Source organism: Ischnura elegans, chromosome 1 (genome assembly GCF_921293095.1).
Source record: "Ischnura elegans chromosome 1, ioIscEleg1.1, whole genome shotgun sequence".
NCBI classification, from domain to species: Eukaryota; Metazoa; Arthropoda; class Insecta; order Odonata; family Coenagrionidae; genus Ischnura; species Ischnura elegans.
Genome location: NC_060246.1, coordinates 132,004,855 through 132,028,452, shown reverse-complemented (window position 1 = coordinate 132,028,452; position 23,598 = coordinate 132,004,855). Strand labels below are relative to the sequence as shown.

General features: G+C 36.4%; 1 protein-coding gene across 1 annotated transcript in view; it reads left to right on the top strand.

The window, feature by feature from the left end:
• Window positions 1-23,598, top strand: part of LOC124170126 (corticotropin-releasing factor-binding protein) — a 103,358-nt gene that overhangs the window by 66,342 nt on the left and 13,418 nt on the right. Inside the window, exons 3-4 of the mRNA XM_046548821.1 lie at window positions 15,087-15,274; window positions 16,496-16,847. Of these exons, the coding sequence (XP_046404777.1) occupies window positions 15,087-15,274; window positions 16,496-16,847 (540 nt within the window). The remainder of the gene's footprint in view (window positions 1-15,086; window positions 15,275-16,495; window positions 16,848-23,598) is intronic.

The window sequence follows — 23,598 nt, the reverse complement described above, 5'->3', positions numbered from 1 at the left end:
GCCCGCCTTAATTACCCAATTGTTTCAAAGGAATGTAAAAGTTTTAGCAATAAAGACTAACACGACCACCCACCCGATGCTAAAAAGTGAAAAGTTAAAAAAAATTATCACATCCTCATATTTTAAACGCTGAATATTAAAATAAACCCTCGGGGGCTGAGTCTGGCTCAACGATAAGTGCAAAGCAAGCAGTGTAAGCAACAGGTAGATGACTTGAAGTTTAAGGATATATTGTTACGGATTCAGTATTCATATCTTGAGGACAAGGCGAGTAATTTGGATCTACAAAGGAAAAAAATGCGATAGGAATGAAAAATAAAATGGTTTTGCTGCTATGAGCAGGCTAAATTCGAAGTATGCCAATTAAGGAATGAATACATGGACACTTTATAATGAGATCGTCACTGATATTGAAATTTAAAAAAATGCTCTGAAAGGGATGGCTCGTGTAATTAAAACCCGTGCATATAAATACTTACAATAGAGCGCATGCGATTGAAATTTTTTATGCCGATTTGAACTCATACCTTTCCTGCAAAATCAAAATCTGAATGTTAACAAGGGAATCCCAAAGCAACGCGCTCATCACACCTCCGTTACGATAATAATCAATCCCAATAATTACCCTTCAAAGCATAACCTTGGTAATATTATATGCAATGATAAAAGTACTTGACTTGCACTATGAATGTCAATGCTATACGAAATAACGAACGCGTGAAACAAAATCACTTATATAATTAAACTTAAAGGTACAATTTAAAATTTGTGTCGATAAATAGAACTAAATCTATATATACATGTGTACTAGTACCAATAAAATAAGAAAGGCTAATCTTTAATTAGACGGGGTACATGTCGAGGGGGTTTAATTGCAGGGGAGAGTATGTGCCTTTAAAACATTTCATGAGGGGGTTTTAACCTCTTAGTCATCTCGTTACGGCTTTGATATTCAATCAGTACTCGCATATGCTTATCAATAAAATATTTCGTTCCTATGAACCGAGTAATTTACCATCACGCTCATTTTCCATTTATTTCTAGGCATATTAATCATTGATAATTTTGCCTCTTAAGATATTGCTGCGGTAAAATAACAAAATAGCAGTATGTGAGTTATAGACGCTCTTCCTATTTTTCTCACCTAGAAATCACTGCCTTCCGTGTAAAATTTTCAGTATGCGATAATAACTTTGCTCCGCAGTTACAAGACCATCATAAGAAGCTGTCATATTAATAAAATTATATCATCATATTTTTACTCTAACAATAGAAATTCCATCCAAACGAATGTAAATGCATTATCACCCGACATGGCACATGCTGTTCTCCTGTCAAATTATCGGTATCATTATTTGATTTAGTGGTAAATTTGAATGGCCTGAATTGAGAATTAGAATTAGCCGTAAAAGTTCAACAAATCGCCACAGGGTTTCCCGTGGTGCGCCACCCTTTCATGCCATTCCACCCATCCTCCCTAATTTGATTTCTATTGCGTGGGAAATGAGGCTTGGCATCACACGTCCGATTTTGGAACTGGCGAACAAAAAACCGAGGGTGCAAACAATTGCATCTGCATTTTGAAAAATCGTGCTCTTTTTCTCATAATATAACTACGAGATTTTTCACAGAATAGCTGGATAATCTCTATCATGAGTTAGCATTCATTTACAGTATATGTTACCATATTGTATTAATCACTGTTACTCCGAGTTACCATTCGATTAATTATATCACTAAGAATTAAGGATGCGTTGTATTTCGCATGCTATATGCCATGCTGCAGAATATGTGGAAATTCCACAAAGAAAATAATAATTTGCCTTGATCGGATTTTGAACCTGGATCTCCCTTATTAGCTCCAGGTGTTTCTACCAATTGAACAACTACAGTAATTAATGGTGGAATCTTTATATGCTCTATGTAATCAATGTCAGATATACTTCTTGAGGTATAGATCTCTACATGAAATATCTCGGTTCACCAACGTTTTTAACAACTAATTTTCTGCCTCAGGGCTTCAATGCATTATTTTTAAAGTGAAGAAGATTCGGAAACCCAATTTAATTTATTAAATTAGGCGCCAAAATTAATTGCGTCAACGTAGCTTAGCAACAAATAAGCAAAATGATTCTATCGTATTTTAATTTTTACCGCTCATAATGTTTTTTTTTCAATACCGTCTATATTATGCACGTAGTTCCAATTTCTCGCACTAACCGTCGTATCTCCTTTAATTTCATAATGACTCGTCAATTCCCTCAGGAAATTCAATAATTGCACGAAACTTTTGCGAACTGGAGTCTTTATTTATAGACTATCACGTTCGAAAATATGTCAGCCATTACTACAGCTATGTGCATTTGCGGATGACTCCGAAAAGGCACGCCACTGAGTTCTCCACGCTTATTTATAATAAGAATAATGTTATATTATTGTAGTTTATTTCTCCTTCAAGAATAGAGAAATCAGGAAACTTATTTCTGCTCGTTCATGCCGTACTGACTACGACCCACATCTCTGATGACCCATGCCATTTAAAAACACAGTTGTCGTCGGCTCGGCATTGATTCTAATTCTAAAGTGGCCCACATTTTAGTTTTCAAATTCTCACTGCATTGCGATTAATTTTTCTTGGGTCATGAGGGTATTTCATGGACAACAGCATGAATCCGTTCCAGATTGAATAGCGAACATTTCTCAGCATTATTATATCAATCACTTTGGATGGCAAATGAGAAAGAATCACCTAAAGGTATGAGAAATATTCTTGCTACGAGTAAAACGAAGTTTGGTATTCACCTACCTCAGATTGAGGCACAGATACAGAAACGTAAACAAGAGTAAAATTCTTTCGCAGAAATGTAGGATGATTGGATTGATTGATGAATATGAATGACTTTTGGAGAAAGAGGGAATTCGGACACTGATTTCGGCATTTGCACAAGGTCTGTTGGCACATGCATGCATGCATGCAGCCGCGCGAGTTCACGTTCGAAGGGACAACTCATCGAGTAAACACGGTATTTCACACGAGTAAGTGAATGAGAGAAGAGGGAGTCGTGATTTCCTGGATTTTTTCATGAATCCTCATTGACCGCAAGCATAGGAGAAATGCCTGAAACGAAGGCACTGAGATATAAAAATAAAACACTATAAAAGAAAGAAATCATTTCAAAGACAAATCTGCCTCTAATATTAAAGCTGCGCATGCAGGACGTGAATCTCTTCTCTAAAATACAGTTCAGTATCAATATATAAGTACCATTACTAGCTAATATATTAATTGATTGTTATTTTTTCATATAATGAAGGAAATTTCTATCCAATATTTTGAAATCGAGGATTCGTTCCTTTCATCCCAAAAATACATCCATATTTTGAAAACCACGGTTTTCTTTACGAAATATTTCCGTTTCTCTGACTCTCTGAATTATTTTTTTCTCAATTCATTACTTAGTAGAATATTTGAGGTCATTAGTCTTCGACAACGAACGGAGATTCAGTTGATTATGAATTTAACAGCGTACAAAATTAAGATCATATAAACATTTTTGCTCTTTTACTTATTAGGTGGTTACATTTAAGTCATATTAAGTTTGTTTGCGATTTTAGTTAAGAAAAGAAAGTTAAATACGTCACTATTGACAAAATTTATTTATTATTAAAAATTAACGAACTACGCTTGCTGGGAAAGTTTGTCACTCGATGTTGGAGAAGTTGACTGGAATTCAATGAGCTGACAACTCGATAGATTAATGCTAACTCGTCTTCGTCTTTGACGCAGCCTCATCGTAAAAGCAGCCACTTTGATCCCTAAAGTACCACCTTCCACTGCCCAATATCCATAATTGGCTATAACTACTCAGCAATGAAGCCACTACCCTCGTATCTCAAGTAGTGCTAAGGCAACTTTACTCCTCAATCAATATACTCTCTTGCAATGGCCTTGTCTAATGATTCTAACGCACACACCATCAAAACTTATAGTTAAATTCATAAATCCTTGGTCATAGAAAATTAATTGGAAACTTTTGGATATATTTTATGCCATGGTACGGCCAAGATGAAAAAGAAAATACTATTCAACGGTAAAAAGAGAAAACATTTAAAAAGTAACTGTATAATACTCGCGATATTAACGATAAAATAGATAACCAGCTACGATAAAGTATGAGAAAATGCTGCTAGCAATAAGCCGAATACAATATCCTCTTAACTTAAATTTTACTCGAGGCTATTCAGAGGAAATAAAAGTGGAACAGAAGTTACGAGGTTAAGAAATAAAGACTTCCTACACTAAGGTATTACGTCACAGAGCCTCCCTTGCATAATGCTTGCAAGTAAGTTCCCTTGTAATATAAGATAGGGAAGTGACTCAGTTAAATGATCAACGGACTATCTCTTTAGATGCCTCAACCAATCGTAGCTATCGAAGGAATAAAGACAACAGGGACAGAAATTTCGTGGAATACGAAAATTTTCCTCCTTACATTCACTAAAAGAAGACAAATGGTCTCAACTCCCTTGATAACACAGTACATATTCCTAACTTATAGAAATAATGTATTATTAATTTTTAAAGAAGAAATTAAACGGGATTACATCACTGTTGCGTAATAAATTAGGGTATTCCAATAAAAAAATGTTGTATTCCTGACGACAAGTTTTATCCATTTCTTATCCGAACAAATGAGAGTTACTTCCTTTAACTCTTCAGTCTCTTCGAATCTCCTCATCACACGAGAGTGAGACATGAGCTATATGTAATAAACTACACCCCAATCTCGAAGCATCTGCGAAAAAAATCACTTTCCTCCAAGGATGCCTCCCCTAATATGGGACCTTGTAAAATTCTATTTCGCCAAACAAAACCGTTATCTCCGGGGGTTACAGGAAAAATTTCCCCGCGGATCGTGCCCCGCGCCTTGCATATCCATACAGCTCTTTTTCCCTCCCACATTCCGGTCACGTACCAACAATGTCCCCCGCATTCCGAAAATACATTTGTGTAACCACGCGGGGATGACATAGGTATATCGCGGCGGAACGAAAAATAAAAACGAAAAAAAAAATAATAAAAGGAATTGCAACCGTCCGTGAGAGCTATTGAAATATTCCGGTTGAGCGTCTCGGGGTACAAGAAAAAAAAAGAAAAAGAAGAAAAAATCTTTTAAAGAAGAAGGGAGGAATCCCTTCGCCCAAGCGTCGCGCGCGGCGTCCGACGGCTGGAGTGTGAAGGGTAGAGGCGGGAGAGAGAGGATGAGTAGTGTGGGCGGAAAAGAGGACGGAAAGTGTCGCTTTTATGGAGTTGTGAAGATGAGACTATGATGGCGGGATGGAGAGGAGAGAGGGACTGAGGATGAGCACGGGGATGGCCCCTGCGGAGGAAAAGGTGGATGTGTGAGGGAGGAGGCTGCGGAAATGGAAGCGGATGCTGCAAAGGGCGCAGGGGAAATGAGAAGAATGCGGTGGGGGGATGGTCTGGCCTCGTCGGAAAGAACTGGTGGCGGGACGTCGTGGATGGTGGAAGCTTTGCGGGGAAGAAAAAAAGAGAGTGGGTCGGAAAATATGGGGATGCATGAGCGACTCGTGAAACCGATGGTCTCACGTGTCTTTTTCCACCGCTATTAACCTAGAGCGGTACAAGAAACAAGTATCTATAGAGGCCCACACAGCATCCGTTCTCGAATCGGCTTAGATATCCACCATTCAGAGCATTGTTTACAGAATTTTATCAGATGTCTAGAGAACAAACCTTATATTTACTCCGAAATTTTATATAAAAACTATCACTAAATGTGTTAAGCGATCACACATCAAAAAGATTTGGATCATATCCATCTCTCCCAAAATACGGAGGGAAAATTTCACACTTAATATGCCAAGTGCCTTTCTCCCCCGCTATTAACCCACAGCGCCACAGGAAACAAGTTTCTATAGATGACCACATAGCACACCCATTCTCGATTTGGCTTAGATTTCCATCATTCAGAGCATGTTTTAGACAATTTCTCTACATTTCCAGAGAATAAACTTAAAAATTACTCGGGAATTGATTAATTTAAAAAATATCATAAATGGATTAATCGATTTCACTTCAAAAATCATCTTCCAAGCTGCGTGATGTGGACAGCAAAATCCATACCTAATATGCCATATGAAATTAATACAAAAAACTATTACTAAATGATACTGGTAAAGTTGGACATTGCAATATTTCCTCTGAGTTGTTAATTTTACTAATATTAAGAATTTCCACCATATCGTGCCTCACATCATACAAGATATTACTAAATGATTTGAGTGATCACACACCAACAATCATTCGACCACATTTGTCTCCCAAGCTGCGCGATGTGGAGGAAAAAATTCACACTTAACATAAAATTAATACAATATTAATTTCATCAGAGGTTTTGATAAAGCCATCATTTAGCAAAAAACTTTCTTTTATATTTTTCTTCCATTTTGCGTGACTGTCGGAATCTCAATAAAACAAGTCATTTCAATCGTAACACCATTACGTGAGCAGCAAGAACATTTTTTGCTAAAGAAGAAATAGTAAATATAATAAAAATTTCGGCGTTCAAAAAGTATATTATGTGCCTCAATGAAAGCATAATCTAACGTTCTTTTTTCAGCACTATCAACCGAGATAGCCAAACGAAACAAATTCCTTGAACGCCGCACATCACTAGTTGCCGATTCGGCTTGGATTTAAGTCGTTTAATACATGTTACCCACATATTTTCTATATTTCATGAGAAAAACTATATCTGCTCGAAAATACAGAGTATAATAATTTCGGTTTTGATAATGCATTAATAAAACAAAAAGCTACCGATAACATTTCTCTTCCACATTACGTAATTATCGACATTCTAAGATGCAATTTTTGGCGTAAAATGAGAACTTCTAGAAACTTGTTCTGCATGGAAGACTTAGTAAAATGTAAATAAGTGAGGCAAGCTATACCAATAATAAACGACTGATGCAAAGGATTATTTTACGACCCTTTTTCCACCACAATTTACCCAGAGAGCAACAGAAAACTATTTTTTGAGGACAGCACCCATTCTCTACTATCCTTGGATTTTGAAAGTTTCTCTTCAAAAGTCAATTAATTTAATTCAATTCTAACTCCAACGTAAGAGCAGCAAAAACTCTGTTTTGCTCGGGAAGCTTATCGAATAAAATTAAAAGATGGGTTATCGATACAAAAAATAATGTTCTCAATGGGAATATTTATGTCTCAGCAAATATCAGGAGCTCCAGAAAATATTTTTTTTGAGGACCAGGAATCCCCAATCCTCGATTTTGATAGTATTTTCATGGTACTATAAATTGAACTCTATAAGGCAAACTTCCCAAAAATGAATTCACTGAAATTACCTTAAATAACGATAAATAAATAATTAATACAAGAATATTCTCATACAAACTAAAAATACATCTCTGAGTCAGGGGAAAACTCTTTCCACCTTTATAAAAGGATTGTTAAAGCTAAGCCGCTATTGACCCATAATGCCACCGGAATTATATTCCATGAGAAAAGCACAACACCTTTATTCTGCCTGGAATTCACAAATTCGGAACAGAAATTCTGAATTTGATGATATTTCATGAAATTTTAAAAATTTCTTAATATATTTTTAGGAAAAACTTCTTACATATTCGAAAATAAACACAAGTCATTATACAAACTCTCAAATAAAAATATTTTTTCCTCAAAGGCAAGCTAAAAGAGTTGAGCAGAGGTTTTTCAATGCGAATGGATAAATGACTCTTAAGAAGGATGGTCTTAGGTGTCTTAATCCATCGCTATTGGCCCATAATGCCACCGGAAATATATTCCATGAGAAAAGCACAACACCTCCATTCTGCCTGGAATTCACAAATTCCAGGCAGATTCCTGGAAATTTGATGATATTTCATGAAATTTTAAAATTTTCTTAATATATATTTAGGAAAAACTTCTCACATATTCGAAAATAAACACAAATAATTATAATAATAGCATATTAAAAAGCTTTTAAATATATTTTCTTCCAAATTTCAAACTATCTATAAGTAGTACAGCAAGACAAAGAGTTAGTCTACCTGAACACCAAAATAAGAGTAAGAGCTTAGTTTTGTATAGGTAGGTCAGTAAATAAAATGGAATGATGGATTGGCAATGCGAATAAGCTATGAAATATGGAAAGACTAGCCTCTTGAGCTTTGTTTTGATTTTATTAGCCTCCTTTGTGATAGGATACAATTAAATTTAGGACCAAAAACCCCGATTCCCGATTCGGCACTGAATTCCCCCACACTATATTGATAAGTTAAGAAGATATACGTCAAACCTTTTAGTCAATAAAAACAGACTAATTACATGAAATATGAAGAATCGCTAAATAATAAAACGTATCCCAGGTTTGTCTCTTATATATTTCGTGATTTTCTGTACTCCGAAGGAAAAAATTTAAATATTAGTACCAAAATAAGAGTACCAAAAAAGCGACTAAAGTGCTTGTCCAACGAAACTAGATAAAATTAAAATATATGATTTAACCATAAATAGAGATAATTTTGGTGTTTTACGACTCATAAACACCCTATATGGTAATGGTTATAATTTTATTATGCTTGGCTTGTTGTTTTACCACATGATTGTCAGACTTCCTAACGATAAATTTCACTCCGTATTGGAGATAAATCTAGTGAAAATCGATTTAAATTTTAGGAATCACATAATAACTTAGTTTAAAAGCCATTCTCTCACCCACAATCTTTGACTATCTTCATATTTGGAGTAAATTTTTCAAGCTAAGAAATTCAATCACGAATGGAGAAGTACGTCATGAAAATTAAAATACTTTTATATAAAAGGTTATTTTGATGAGCTGAGAGTCATTTTGGATGATATAAAGTCTCTTTTTCCACCACAATGAAGTTAGATAACCATTTTTTTATAGTATCGCCTTCTACGCTGTGCGATAATCCGTCTCAAAAAGGACACGTCGTTGCCAAACATTATGTGACTGTTTTATGATGTCTAGTGAAGCATAAAACCTAACTTAAGTTAAGATGCAGCGTTGAACTTAACTTATAAATTGTTGAAATTCACATTAAAGAGAAGGTGCGGAATAAAAATCAGTTGAACTAATGGACATTATGGAAGAATTTGTCCACTTCAGTTTTCGCACACAGCGAAATTTTAACTAGAGATTATTGAACCGGCCGTATAAGGTTAATCACCAAACCAAGACGTTTGAAGATGCAACGTAAAGGCTATGGTTTACGACAAGGGCGAAAAATAGAGTATCCCTCATGGCTTGCATATTTATTTGGAAACTTATTTCATTATTCTTCAGTTATGATTCATTTAAAATAACAGTTTGTTAAAATCATTCTAAAAACCTTATGTAGCTGACTTAAAATTTGAACGTGGAACTCATCCTGCGTGATTTATCAGACTTTGAAGCCATATATCCGTCTCTCGGCTATATGAGAACAAAAATCGTACTAAGTTGTGTTCTTCGTTATCTAAGTGGCACCCAAGGTTGGAAAAAACCTTAGCCAAAGAGACAACGCTCCAACGAGCTGCAAAGACGCTATATCTATTTTTTATATGTATAATTTTTAAAAGAATCCATAATTCTTAAATAAACTGAAAAACAGTCGATTACAAACAGTCCGCGATGTTTCCTAGTTTTTGGGATAATATGTGGGGCCCAATTGGGCTCTAAGTGCCTTTTCCACAAATTTTAAAGTTGACGCAGATATTTCCACCCATAAACTCTTGTCATGAACAATTTCTCAGCTAAGTGACTGCGTGAGAAAATGATAGCTGTGTGTTTATATGTGGAATGAACAGGCATTCAGATAATCAACGCCTTTGATAGATGCATAAGCTTATATAATGGTAAAGAGCAAATATAAAATTCAATTGAAATAAATGAAGCCTCACCATTATATCTGGGAATGAACACTCCGAAAACACGAAAAGTTTTACCTTTGGCATTGATTCACGATTCTTGAATTTTCCGAAAATTAAAGAAAAGCTCACTAACCCTTTCTAATTCAGATCTTCTTCTGGGAGAAATCAAATTTCAGGATTTTTCATTTTTAAAACTTAAAAATTTTGCACTCAATCATAATTATCGTGGCAGCCAATTGTTTCGCCATTATAATTTACGACACATAATAATGAGCAGTTCAGATATTTCCTAACTAGAGCATAAAATTTATACAATCTCGATGTTGCTTAGAAACAAAATTTAATACATCGTACAGAAAACTAACGCTCCTTAGGCTTAAGTTCAAATAATCAAAGTTCCACAGTGAAAACAAAATTTGAATACGAAGCTTAGACACGTGCATTACTAACAGAGCTAACAGGAAAAAAATCGGGAACTCCAAGCGGAGTCGTTCATTTACAAAAATTCACCCTTAGAGGAAGAGAGCTTTTTTTCTGAATTTGTAAACAGTTAATGACTGTATTACGGTAAACGACTGAATTCATTACAGCATCATTCAAAGTTTTGCGACCTAAAATGTTTAATTAATCATTCTCTTTAAAAGACCAAATGTATTCTTAAGAGGAGGAATATTTTATTTACCCTAAAGAATACAAATTTATGCGAGGATACGTCACAGTTACATGACCTGAATACTAATTCAACCAGATCTCAATGGAAAACAAAATGAACATTACTTCCCATGCGGAATAATGACGAAAAGGTGAGTTCGTACGGATGGAATACCGGCCATCTCGAAGATGCATATCAGCTGAGGATTAAGAAGAAGGAAATACAAGATTTTCCAGCAAATAATAAGAAAAGCCTCCTCGATTTTTATTCTTCTTCCTCAAACATTCTTGAGCAGAAAAATAAGGCAGGAGTGACGCACCTCACCAGTGATTTTAAAGGAGAAAGAGGCGACTACACAAAAGAAGAGGCCTGTATAAACCTTCGAAAAATTTTCTGTGTAGTACACGCTCTCCAAGGTAATGGATAACAGAATGATATTTAAATAATTACATTACAATTACAGATAACTAAGAGGTAAAAGCAATTATTTTCAGGCACTTTAAGGCCTTTTTTTATGAAAAGATATGCATGCGAGGAATGATGTTTCTTAGAAAAATGCTTGTTTCCATCGAAAAAACATTAAACACAAGCCTAATATTTCGACGATAAGGTCCCTTGAAGTCCCACCAGAAGTTGAAGTCATTTGATTAGAAAAATTACCTGCTAGTTCATCTGATCAGTTCCGCAAATATTCTCAAAGCAAAGCTGCTCGTCGTAAACCGTCACTACAAACTTTCAAAGCAAGGTCTTGGATACGTGAAGATATATATTTGATTGAAATTGAAATTAACGCAAACATTTCACCCAAACATTTTCAGATAATCTTGGCCCGCAGAAATGATAGATCCACGCTACCTTGTTAAATATTAGGAGATATTGTGAAAATATTTTCATATCTCTTTCAGTAAATAGATTTAGTTATAAGGGAATGGTTCTCCAGCAAAAATATATTAAAAATTTCATGTTTGATTTTTAAGTCTTTAAAAGCTAACATTTATATAAATGATAAGAAAATGAGGCATTATGGACAAAGATTGCCATAGGTGATGGCTTTCAAGATGAATTATATTACAGAATAAGGAATGAAGCAAATTAATATGAGATATTACGCAAAATTACATTTCGTGGTTTAGCATCTGCATCCTGAGCTTTAAGTTGAACATCAGGCAAAAAAATGATCACGGTGAGGCATCATATCAACGTTACAGACAAGAAAAAAACCGTAATAAGATTCTCAGCCTAAAAAAATGAGTGTCGTCGTTGAGTCGCCTTTAATGCAAAAGGAATGAGAAAACACTGCTGAGTAAAAGCTTTTGCCTCCTTTATTCACACTTGATGAGACATCTTTTTTCCTTGAATCCTATTTCGAGGTTATTTTTTTCTTAAAATGACGTATCCCTTCAGAGATTTCCCGCGTAATGCATTTGTGAATCAATTCCGAAGGAAAGAGAGAGAAAAAACAAAAGAATGGGTCGTTTCCATCGCCTCAGAACATACGGCAGTAACTCTAAATTTTCCATCTCGACATAACGTCCGGAAACGCAGTGAAGAGGGATGAAATTCATGATATGCATTCCGGCCTGAGACGGAACAAAAGGGTACGGCTCGCGTGGGAAAGACAAATTTCATCCGACATAGATGTTTGCATTGTCTACTCAAACAAAGGGGTTTTCATGGATTCTTCCCATAGAATCCTCGTCACGGGGCCTTTAAACCATAGTTAGGGTGCATAAAAGAGCACTCGACCTTGCTTGGATAAGGTCAGGACAATTTCCACCATGCGTGCCCCGAATTGATGTTGTTTTGAGCGCGAGCGCAAAATACGGTCCCATCTACCGCTGCATGAATCATAATAAATTGAAAGTTTGTCCTGCATATGATTTCCATATTTTCAATCGGTCGCAGGCAGTAAATATAAGAATTTTCGAAGAAGGCTGGCGATGTTCATCGAAACATACACGAGTTTGAGCACTCAAAATGTAACAGCAAACGCGCAACATGCAAATAGTTTTCGCACTGCTGAATTCGGTCGGCACTTAAAAAAAAAAGGCATCGAGGAGGAAGTTTTGGCAATTCGTCACACAGTTCGCACCTGTCGCAGAGCAGCTGTAAAATCAGCCGGTATTTCCTCTCCTAGACGAAAGTTGAGCACAGCCTTGTGGCTAATTGCCCCATTAGCGGTGGAAAGCCAGTCGCTGTGCATTTGTGAGTATGCTTCTTGAGGCATGGGGTACCATCTGTGGTAAGATGATGCAGCAGCAAAGTTTCAAAATATGACAAGTGCCGAAGGAATAGTTAGCGAGTTTGGTGCACAGGAAAACAGGCGTGGGTGTATGGTTAGACGAAATAATAGTTAGGTAAAAAATACTGGAAAAAACCAAAGAAAAATTAACTATGCACTATCAAAGGTCGGCAGGCACCAGAATTAGGTCAACTCAACTACGGAAATGATGAGTCACGTCACGAAGTAATCCACCGATAGCAAAACTTAATTTAAAATTTAAAACACAACAAATTTACAGGCTTCACTGGGTTCATCTAGCTCATGGAACTCATATTGTTTTCACAAGCTGATAGCCTCAGGATTTGTCAAATAGTAACTATTTATATCATTTTCAATGAATAAAATACGGCTTTTTGGTGACCGCGTTTCATATATCAATGAGTTAAATTAAGTTTTCCGAATTGTAGAATTTTTATCGATACTTTTCTCAAAAAGAGAAGTTATCTATTCTGAAACTAAATATAAAGTAAAGTTAACGAGCTTTACGTAAATATAAAAACACGGGGTTATTGTAAAAAATGTGCTCATCAAGACTAAAAATCCATCTATTAATAAATGGTATCACACCAAGCCGTTGGGAGAAATCAGAACATCGGATGGCTGGCATTAAAGTAAGAACAGAAAAATATTTCAATTCGTAATGGACTATTCACGAAAATAAAGAGATAGCATACATTTACATGTAAGACTCGTAAGAATGGCCTTCGTTTAGGCTTGCCAATAGCCATTTTGACCCTGAATTTAATTGGCTTAAGATAAATCCACCATAAGTTTAAAAAGATAGAAATCTAGGCTATTATGAACATAACTGCAAGACCGATATCGGTTAATCAGACGATAGTCACAACTTACGTATAATTATTCCATTGACATGGATACTACCTGAAGTGGAACTTGAGCACGTAATAATCTGAACAATTAATTTTCTCCCCGCTATAAAGAATAATGCATATAAAATGGTGGCGATTCCATTATCCTACCCCGGTATGAGGTGATTCTCTCCCAATTTTTTTACTATCAGGAGTATATGTGTCGTACAAAACGTGTTTGGGAGTTGATGAAATGCTTTTCATAAACGTGTTAATGGTCCTTTGGTAGGCGTAAAAAATACATATTCCACTTTCGTACATATTTTAAGTTAACTTGTTCCTTTCCGCATGAACTGTATACAATATTTTCATTACAGAAATAAAAATTTCTCTCTCTTGACGATGTGAGAAAGTAACAATAGATGCGGAACATAAAATACTACAGACTTTTAAAAGTCTTTCTCCAAGTTCCCCCGAGCTTAAAAAATTCATGAAGTCACTCTCATGAAACTTTTTCCGGTCTTTGCAACAAGATTTTTCTTCTTCTAAGTATCCAAAAGAAACTTCCATAAGTAATACGTTGATTACTCATTCAAGAGAAGAAAAAGAGGAAAATCCGGATTTAGCAGCTATAGAAAGAAATTTTCTGATTCATAAGGCCATTTCCACGCCATTTCCTGATACCAGACAAATCATCAAACAGCAATTTTCTAAAGTATCTTGATTCACCACGTAGCTATATCTTTATGGCATTAAAAACAAGTTTTTTACAATGATTTGGTGGAAGACGGCAGCCAAGTGGAGGTCAACTTGTGACGCGAGGGATAAACGCTCCACCCTCTCAGCCGTGGCTTTCTTTAGTCCTCATTTTCCTTGTCGTGATATGTGAGTAATTGTACTCACAATTAAATCAGGCATTTGTTTTAATGAACCCCAATTTTTTTAAAGATGTTTCCCTACGGTTTGACGGTAAACTCGTTAATAATTAACAAGAGGATTCTTCATCTCCACACAATGTGATCACCGGTGCTGCACTTGTAAACGACCAATGTATCAGAATATGTTGTCGTTTACTTTCAAATATGTCTATTTCTATACAGATGTTTTACATAACGAAACAATAACAACAACATAATATAACACACAGCTACAACCTGATAAATTTGCTTATACTCAGGCATCCTCAACTGTCCAGGGTAGGTCATCACTTCCCATATCTTAAGTATGGAGTTTATTATGTTTACAATGGCCCGCGGAAATTTAAACTCATTATATCCGTTCTTTCACTCAATTTCACCGCTGATTTTCAACCCATTACAGCACGGGTTCAGATCATTCCAAAATATAATATTACTTAAGGCGTCGCTATTGCAGGATTGACGCAATACTCTCATTCTTTTTCTCCAAAAACAGACTGCATCATGGTTACATCGCAAGAAGGCGAGTATTTCTTCAAGTCGCCGGCAGCTGGGCCCGGCCTGAACATTCCCGGAGAAATGGCGCCTGTGTGCGGCGTGTACTTCGTCACGGATCCTGAGAGACGCGTGGAGCTCACGCTCAACTACCTCAGGGTGCCCTGTGAAACAGGGGGGCTGTTATCCGTAAGTCATGTGATAGAAAAATTGGTGACTCTCCAGATATTGATGATTTTCTAGAGTAGAGAAAATAATAAATAAACAAGCTTTTACCATCACATGACGTTGGTGGTGAGAGCTAAGCCATGCAATCTGTTGTTTTTACCTTCTTCACTTATCAAAATCATTCTCCAAATTAATGTAGAATGAACCCTTCTGCCTGGCTCTATAATAATGTTCACCAAAATAAATAGTATGCTTGTGTGCCTGTGTTTAAATTTTAAAAACTGCTTCCAAAATTTTTATCACACTGGATGTTCATATGATTACGAAAATCCAATATTTAATCAACTGAACGATTCTCATAAGTAGTAATAAAGAGCAGAATAACAGATACACCCTGCATTCAAAGTGATGACCGCTAGTAAAGAGCTGTCCCATTAACGAGATAACCTATAACTTTCCAGGCACCTAGGTTTCAGTACTCGTATACCGTAATAATATGAACCTGACAATCCATTACCATACCATTTGGTTGACGCCAACGTCACAGTGATATCCCAAGCCATAGTTTGAACACCACATAGCTAATAAGATAGAAGATGAATTTTAATTTTATGAAAACATTTTTATCTATCCACTACGCAAAAGCAGTATTCGGTGCTCTAAGTAGTGGAAGATACGCTAAAAATAGGATCCTTCTCTTCGTGAAATTTCTGATATAAAATTTATCAAATTTCTACTGTTTTTAATACGGAAGTATTTTTTACATAATAAGTTAACTTGATTAAAGTTTAATATTGACAAAACGTTGGTGATTGAAAATTGCTTATTATGATACATGCGACCTTTGAATCTATTATTCTCCGGAAAGAAATTAAAGAAGAATTACAAAATGAGTCTCTGTATATCACCTTTGAGAATGACATAGTGTTGAAACCTGGGTCAGACCATTAAAAATTTTGTGGAAAATAAGATATTAGTGTATCTGTGATTATGTTTCCTGTTACACAGTACCAACAAATATCGCCATCCACCCTTAAGTTGAATTGTATTCATCTTATTTGACTCTGAGAGCATGGCAAGAAATGATGAAGTATTTATGAACTCAGTTACACTATGTTATCTCATTTTTAATAATAAAAAAAATCAACTGTAAATAAAGGGATGACTTCAACCACCCCACCCACGACAATGGATTGAGTTTTCTTTGGTTTCGCATGATCCACCCCGCGATGGACGACGCAGTTCATGGACGGCTGGGAAATGAATGGGGAGCTGTTCCCGAGCATCGAAGACCATCCGCTTCCCTTGAAGGAGCGCTTCCAAGAGTTCTGCAGCGGGAGCGGCGGTGGCGTGGTGCTCAAGGGAGGCGCGGGTGCGGCAGTGAACTCGGCCGCCGCATCCAAGAAGCGCAAGAAGGAGCGCGGAGGGGGTCCGGCCGCACCCGGCGCCTTGAGGCCCCTGCTCTCGCTCCGGTCGACGCAGAACGCGGCCCTGGTGCAGTACAGGGTGCCACCGTCCGTCAGAGGCCTCAAGGGCCGCACTCCGGACGTCTACGGGTTCAGCTTCTCGGTCCGCTTCCCCAGGAACCCGACACGTGAGTTGAGCTGGGACTTATTTAATGTACATGTGCGCAACCTTTTCTTAATTTCCTCTGCTTAACAGGACGCAGCACTCTCGTTTATGTATACCTACTTTGTTTTACCATGACGAAGTACGCGTTTAAAAGTTGAGCTCATCATCATAATAAGTCAACAATCTTCAGATTGGTTTGACGCAGTACTCCATCCCGATCTCCTATCCGCTAGCCTTTGTCGATTAATGTAAAGAGAAAACCAGAAATGAAATCTGCAACAGTAATTCATAGGTACCTTGCCAATTCACATTTTTCTGCAAACAAATTTTTAAGCGCCTCTAAAGTTAACTTAGTATATTATGTAGTACATTCAAGGGGTTGATTTGAATAAAAAAGAACTTAGCTGTCTTCTTGAAACTATCCTCACATAACTTCAATTATTAATTCGAAATAACAATGGCTGCTAATATGATAGCACAAATTTTTTCTGTGCTACTCAACTGACAAAATCCTTGTGAGAATTGTTTACATAATCGCTTTTTTCATCGAATTTGATAACTTCACCTCAGTAATTTTTCTGAGTTTTCGTGTTTGGCCAAGGTAAACAGGAATAAATACCACTCGAGCATGAGTGTTGCGTCCTCTTAACCATTTTAAATTGCCTTCCTCTCTGTTTTGGCGCAAATCGATCCCATTTGTTTCTATTTCCAAAAAATGTCACGTGAGTTTCGAGCAACGAAATGTTCAATGCAGGCTCGGGGTTCTCGATTATGCTTGCTCTGAATCTTTGCCTCTAGTCTATTGGTGATCCCAAATATTCCCATTCAAAGGACGCGATTTGGGCCTAGAAGATAATTACGTAGCCAATTCAATGCCAACTGTGAATCCATCCTTATAAAACGTTAAGAAACATCAGGACCAACGCAGTTATTTTAAATAACTTATTCTCCTAACTGAAACGTTTATACCAACAAAACAAAAGTAGAGATAAAATTCTAACCTGCTGCTTGAATAAAAGTAAGTTTCACAATTCACACGGGAAAAAAACCCCCACACGGGAATCGAAACCACCGATCTCTGAGTTTCCGGGACACTGCGAAAACTTCTACGTTTTCCAGGTTTCTCAATACCAATGGCAATCGGCTGAGGCTTGAGGTGCAATATATTATGGAAAAAAAGTTTACGCCAGTAAATGGCGTGAAGTGCTCGAAGGTCGGATACACTAATAAGTGATAAGACTGGTCGGAAATAGATACTAGGAGAAACTACAGGGCGATAGGATCGAAAATATTTCTTGGTTCACGTGCACCCCTCTAATCTTTAGCATATCTAGTGTTTGTATTCGTAGTTTAGTGGCTCCTACCCGACTCAAAAAGTGAGTAGTCTTCAGTCATCGTTTAGAAGCTGTTGAAGTGTGACCCCTTTCTATACGAGTAGATAGGAGTTTTACATCCTCTGAGATTACCAATGCATGCATGAGGCACAGAGATCACGGAAACATCTCTTAATAATCACCTATTTAAACTGCATATGATCGGAAAGTTTCCTTCGCTTGATAAGGTATTAATAACCCTTATTTAAGCCAAGCGCTACCTGCTAGCAGGGTACTCTGCTACCTGCTAGCAGGCAGCATCGCAGCGGCGAACAATATCCTCGTCCTTAGGTCACCGCATACGGCGACAGCGGACACGGAACGGCGACGGCGACACGGAACCAGAATGACGTCACACGGGGTTTTCCCAGCTTTCATATTTAGCCGTCGCGTTATCGCGCGCTTGAAATTTTTCACTTTTCATTTAATCGCGAAAAATAGATATCGTCATTTAAAAATGTAAAAGAGTGAAATGCGTACTCCAGGAGTAATGATCTTTCGATTTAGGCAATAAAAATATTATAGGAAACCACCCTATTGTTTGGAACAAAATATGATTTATCAAGGTACCTAAGAATTGCTACAGGGTTTTCATTACTAGTATTCTCTTGAAATTAATCGGCATGTCTTAGCATAATTTTTCCTTAACGAAAGTTATTTATGATTAAGATATATTTTAGACGCTTATCTAGAACGAGGTAAATAGCTATTTCGGCTTACATGAAAGTATATAAGCACAAAGCCTTAACAGAGGATAATGCCAAAAAAGCATGTGTTGGATATCATCATCATAATTCTTTAAACATCGCATGCCGTACATTTCGGATATTTATTTGTCACCTACTCTTTGCCAGGTCATATCCTCCTTCTGAATATGCATTCACCGACCAGTTGCATAAATTTTGTCATAAAAAACTTCAGAAAGTCTTAATTTAAAACCAAATCCCCACGATACTGCTTCTCTTCACATATTATTCAGTGCTAAAATGTAATAACAAAAAATGAAAAAGGGTGTCCTGTATGTGTACGTGCGTAAGAATACAAATTGATGCAGGATGTTAACTCTACTTACAAAAGAAGACAAGGATGTAAACATATATAACTATAAAACTTATCATTTTAGTCTTCTACTTTACCCAACTTTAACGTCGTAAAGGATCTGTGAGAATATTTGACTGACGTACAAGTTTGAAACTTGCTCTTCCCTCAACGCCTGCGAAATGACAGCAGGGGCCTAAGCAGTTAAATCCTCCATGAAACTTCTGAGACCCTCCGAGCACGACTCATCCAGCACCAAATAAGCATCCATCCAGCTCCGTCACTATACTGGACCGTGGGAAGAATTTAAGCGGCAATGCAACCCAACCGGATAAACTACTCTCCCGATGAGAGATTGGTATCCCGAAGGAAAGGGAAGAATGGACAAGAAGTGTTAATGAAATTTATCATTTCCAACCGTACTCAGCATCAATTTTTTCAATCTTATTCATAGAAATTTTTTCCTCAAGCAATAGTGCATGGTTGAATACAAGATAAAATAAGCAATTACATTGCGATTCCATTTTTTATAGTAAGAACTTATATGAGCTACGGGCTACATTTGAAAATTTTTTAACTTTTATATTCCTCCATGATGATTCGAGAGTTCAACTCAAAGAACTGAATAAAAAAGTGTTAATAAATACACACCCTAGTTTCAAATATTAACAGGTCGAATGAAAGCAAATTTTCACGCATCGCACGTATGCAAACTGCATATTATTTTAATGTTAGAGAATTTTATGAAAATTTTTCTTTTCGTCATCAAGACGAAGTCAAATCATTCCATTTGCTATATTAGTAAATATACCTTTATTAGAAGATATACCTTTGATATACCATTTCATATTGTATGGAACAAAAATTAAATGCATTCCATCAGTTTCAGGGGAAATTAATAACTTTCCTCCAAAGGTAGGGCCACAATTTAAGTTAAATAATACACTTTTCCGACGGTGCTATGGCTCCATATAAGAGCTATTACTGCATTCTGAAATTATATCATCACGAAAGGGTATTTCCGAGTCGATGCTGAAGGGTAAGCAAAATGGTTCGGAAAGTGCCCAAAATACTGAATAAGAGATATTATGCTAATGTTAGCAACACGAGCAAATCTGAATCGCCCTTTAGATTGACAGATTCAAATTTCTGAGGAGTGAAAAAATTGGATAAATCATGGGTGAAGGGTATGGGCTTTGAGTTACAGCGAGTGAATAAAGAAAAGTAGAAGCTGATGAGAAAATTTCGGAAGGCAACTTTGGTGCCGAAACTTCAAACGTATACTATCCAGAAAACTCTTATTTTTGAAAAATTGCAAGTTATTCGAATAAATTACTTTCTAGTACTCATTTGATTATTTTAGAGCAAAATACAGCTATAATTCTAGGCCTCGTGAGAGAATGAGTCCATTTGTTATCCGTTATCGACTAGCAATCTGTATTGCACGTCGAAATTTAACATGTATTTTATATCACAAGCTAAGATAAAGTCACGCAGCGTAATAGAAGCAGCCAGCACCAGCAAAACATCATCAGAGGAAACGAAAAAAAGTGAGTTGTCAACAATGACCATCCACGATGAAAGAAAAAAATCTAGACTCATAAAATACAAAATAATGCTAGAAAACTTCGAGAATTAACTGAAATAGAATTTCGTAGTTCATTGCACGCCAAAGCATATGAAAAATTGAAGACTCTCTCCAAGCTCCATCGAAGGATATAAAAACTCAGATCGAGGTTAATTATTCGTTTTTTATGTAATCTTGCATTAGAACATGATACTTCTGTTTCAGTTGCCTTTCCGGCATCTTTCAGAAACGACAGGACAGGAGAAATTGAGTTTCATTCGTATGGTTATGACTCATCATAAAGTTATTAGATAAAAACAATTCCAAAAGCCATTAATATTTTCCAATCAGGAGAAAATTTACCTCGAAGGTGTTTCGTCCAAAAGACTTGATTTTGGGAGCCACCGCTGACATATTAAATGTAGCTGCCATTATCCAGTTAGTAGAAATAATAATTACCTTTCGCATTAATGGGGAAATGAGACATTTTATGTACCAAAATGCATTCCTTTACAATGGAATTATTATATTTTGATACATTCAGCCCACAAATTTATACAATATGTATTTATTTTTATGTCAGAAATAGAATTTTTCATTCAAAAATTCCACTAATTATGGCGGTGACTGAATCAGCATACCAGCCTTACATGGATTCTCACAAAAGAGACTATGTTGTTGATTTTGTTGTTGAAAGTAGATTTTGAGTCCCTGTTCTCCATATTAAAGTGCCGAAATCAAGACCTACATATTTTATATGGCATGAACTCCAGCTGCTTATGTAAAATGTTTATGCCTTGCATGAATTTCGACATATTAAAGAATAGAAAGACTAGATATTAAAATATCATTTAAGAACGGAAAAAGTCGGTCTCTGTCATTTCTTTTAGCACGATGAAGCTTTTTCCGTATAAATCAAGTTATGATGGTAGTTACAGTTCTATTTACGAGTTCATGCAGCACTTAATTTCTCACAAACTTAAACAAAAACATTACTGGAATATTTATTGGCCATTTATTCCGTCGCGAAGTAAGATGCGCTGCCTCGGCATTCAATTACCTCGGATATTAAATTTTTTTTTTTTTTTTTTTTTTTAATTTAGAGCTGTATAAATAAAAAATCGGAAACAATGAATATCTGAGCATAAAATGAACCTTTGCCAAAATGGAGAGAGAGATAATTTCAATTTAGAAGTACAGCAATGAATATTGAAAATGAAATTTCTGAACCCTTTGGTCTTGAATATGTTAAAAGATCCGTTCATGTTGCGTAATCACATCTAAACCTATGAATATACATTAGCAGGAATTGACTCTTAAATATCCCTCAGCGAAAGAGGAAGGAAACTTTTGGGATGGTTGATGAAAACGTTAATGGATTTCAACAGCGTGACCGGTTGAAAAAAAAAGTTTGCCAAAGAGTCAGTAATACTGATCGATACGAAACAAATGCAATTTGATCCTTTCTTCTTCTTTCAACCCCATTGCTGAACCCAAAAAAACTCCAACTCCCCTATCTAAAACTCCATCCAAACCCTTAAACGACGTCCACAAAAAAAGGACACCCGCGCGAAGTCACCCCAAGCAGGAGAGGGAGGGGTTTGCCCGCACTCCAACTTCCCAGCCCAAGCGATCCATACATACGAACAGCCAACCCCCAACTCCACCAATCTTTCATTCTTTTCGGTAATTATTTTCTATCCTTTCTGCTCTCGAGATCCAATAAAACATCCTCTTTCGAATGGAGTGAGCTTGTGGTTAATATCCCTCAAAGTTTTGGATATCGCCGTGATGGGAAAAGGAGAGACAGAGGTACTTGAGTGGCGAACTCCCAAAGAACGAAAGAAAGAGAGGGTATCGACGTTCGATGTACTAAAAAAATAAGTAAGCGACGTAATGATGCGGATCTGTCCTAAAAACTTCAGGTGCTTAATTGAGAGCTCTCTGTGACTAAAACCCATTCATTTTTGTGGTCTTTGCGAGCTTCAAAGGGTTTCACAAAGACGAATTGCAGATGCGTTTTGTATTAATCGTGTTTAAATTAGGCCCTGCAGTAGTACGAATGCCAGAATCAAATTCTTGATCCATAGAACTAAAAACAAAGGTACTGAAAGATAAAAGGATTTAAGGTGCTAACATTAGGTTGATGTTACAAAGACAAAAATCGTTGAAAATTAAGATGCTTTTAAAGAAATGACTCTAGTTAAAGTTCAACGTGTGTCAAAGTTAATTTGGAATGGAGGCAGTTCAATTATACCGGGACAGAAAATTTCATAAATTACCTACGCTTGGATCGGAAGCGATGATCCGTAGTGTCGTTTGCCTATATCCTATTCCAGCCGTGAAACACGAAATATTTGCATTCCAACTTCCACTCCTTCAGTAATATTCAGTTTTTGACGAGAGGTAGGTGTGTATTTTCACGGCTATACAAACATATAATAAATACTAGGGGCTGAAATGTTTTAATCAATTTTTCATCTCTGGAGTTAAAACTGATGCTGAAAAAATATACAAATCGGTTACTTACATGTGCATATGTGCTGATAGGTGTAGCTAAATTTCATAGAGTAATGGTTATTTGTCAGCCACCACAGGGACAATTTTATGTAGCTTACACAATACAAAAATCAATTAAATTCTTAAACACCTGAAGGTATAAAAGTAATAATATAAGGTAAAAATTATATCTTAAATCGATAATGAATGTTTTTGATCTAGTTTTATGCATAAAGTTTGATCATCAATCAATCATTAGCATAATTGATAAAAAATACAGGATTTGAACCCTAAGT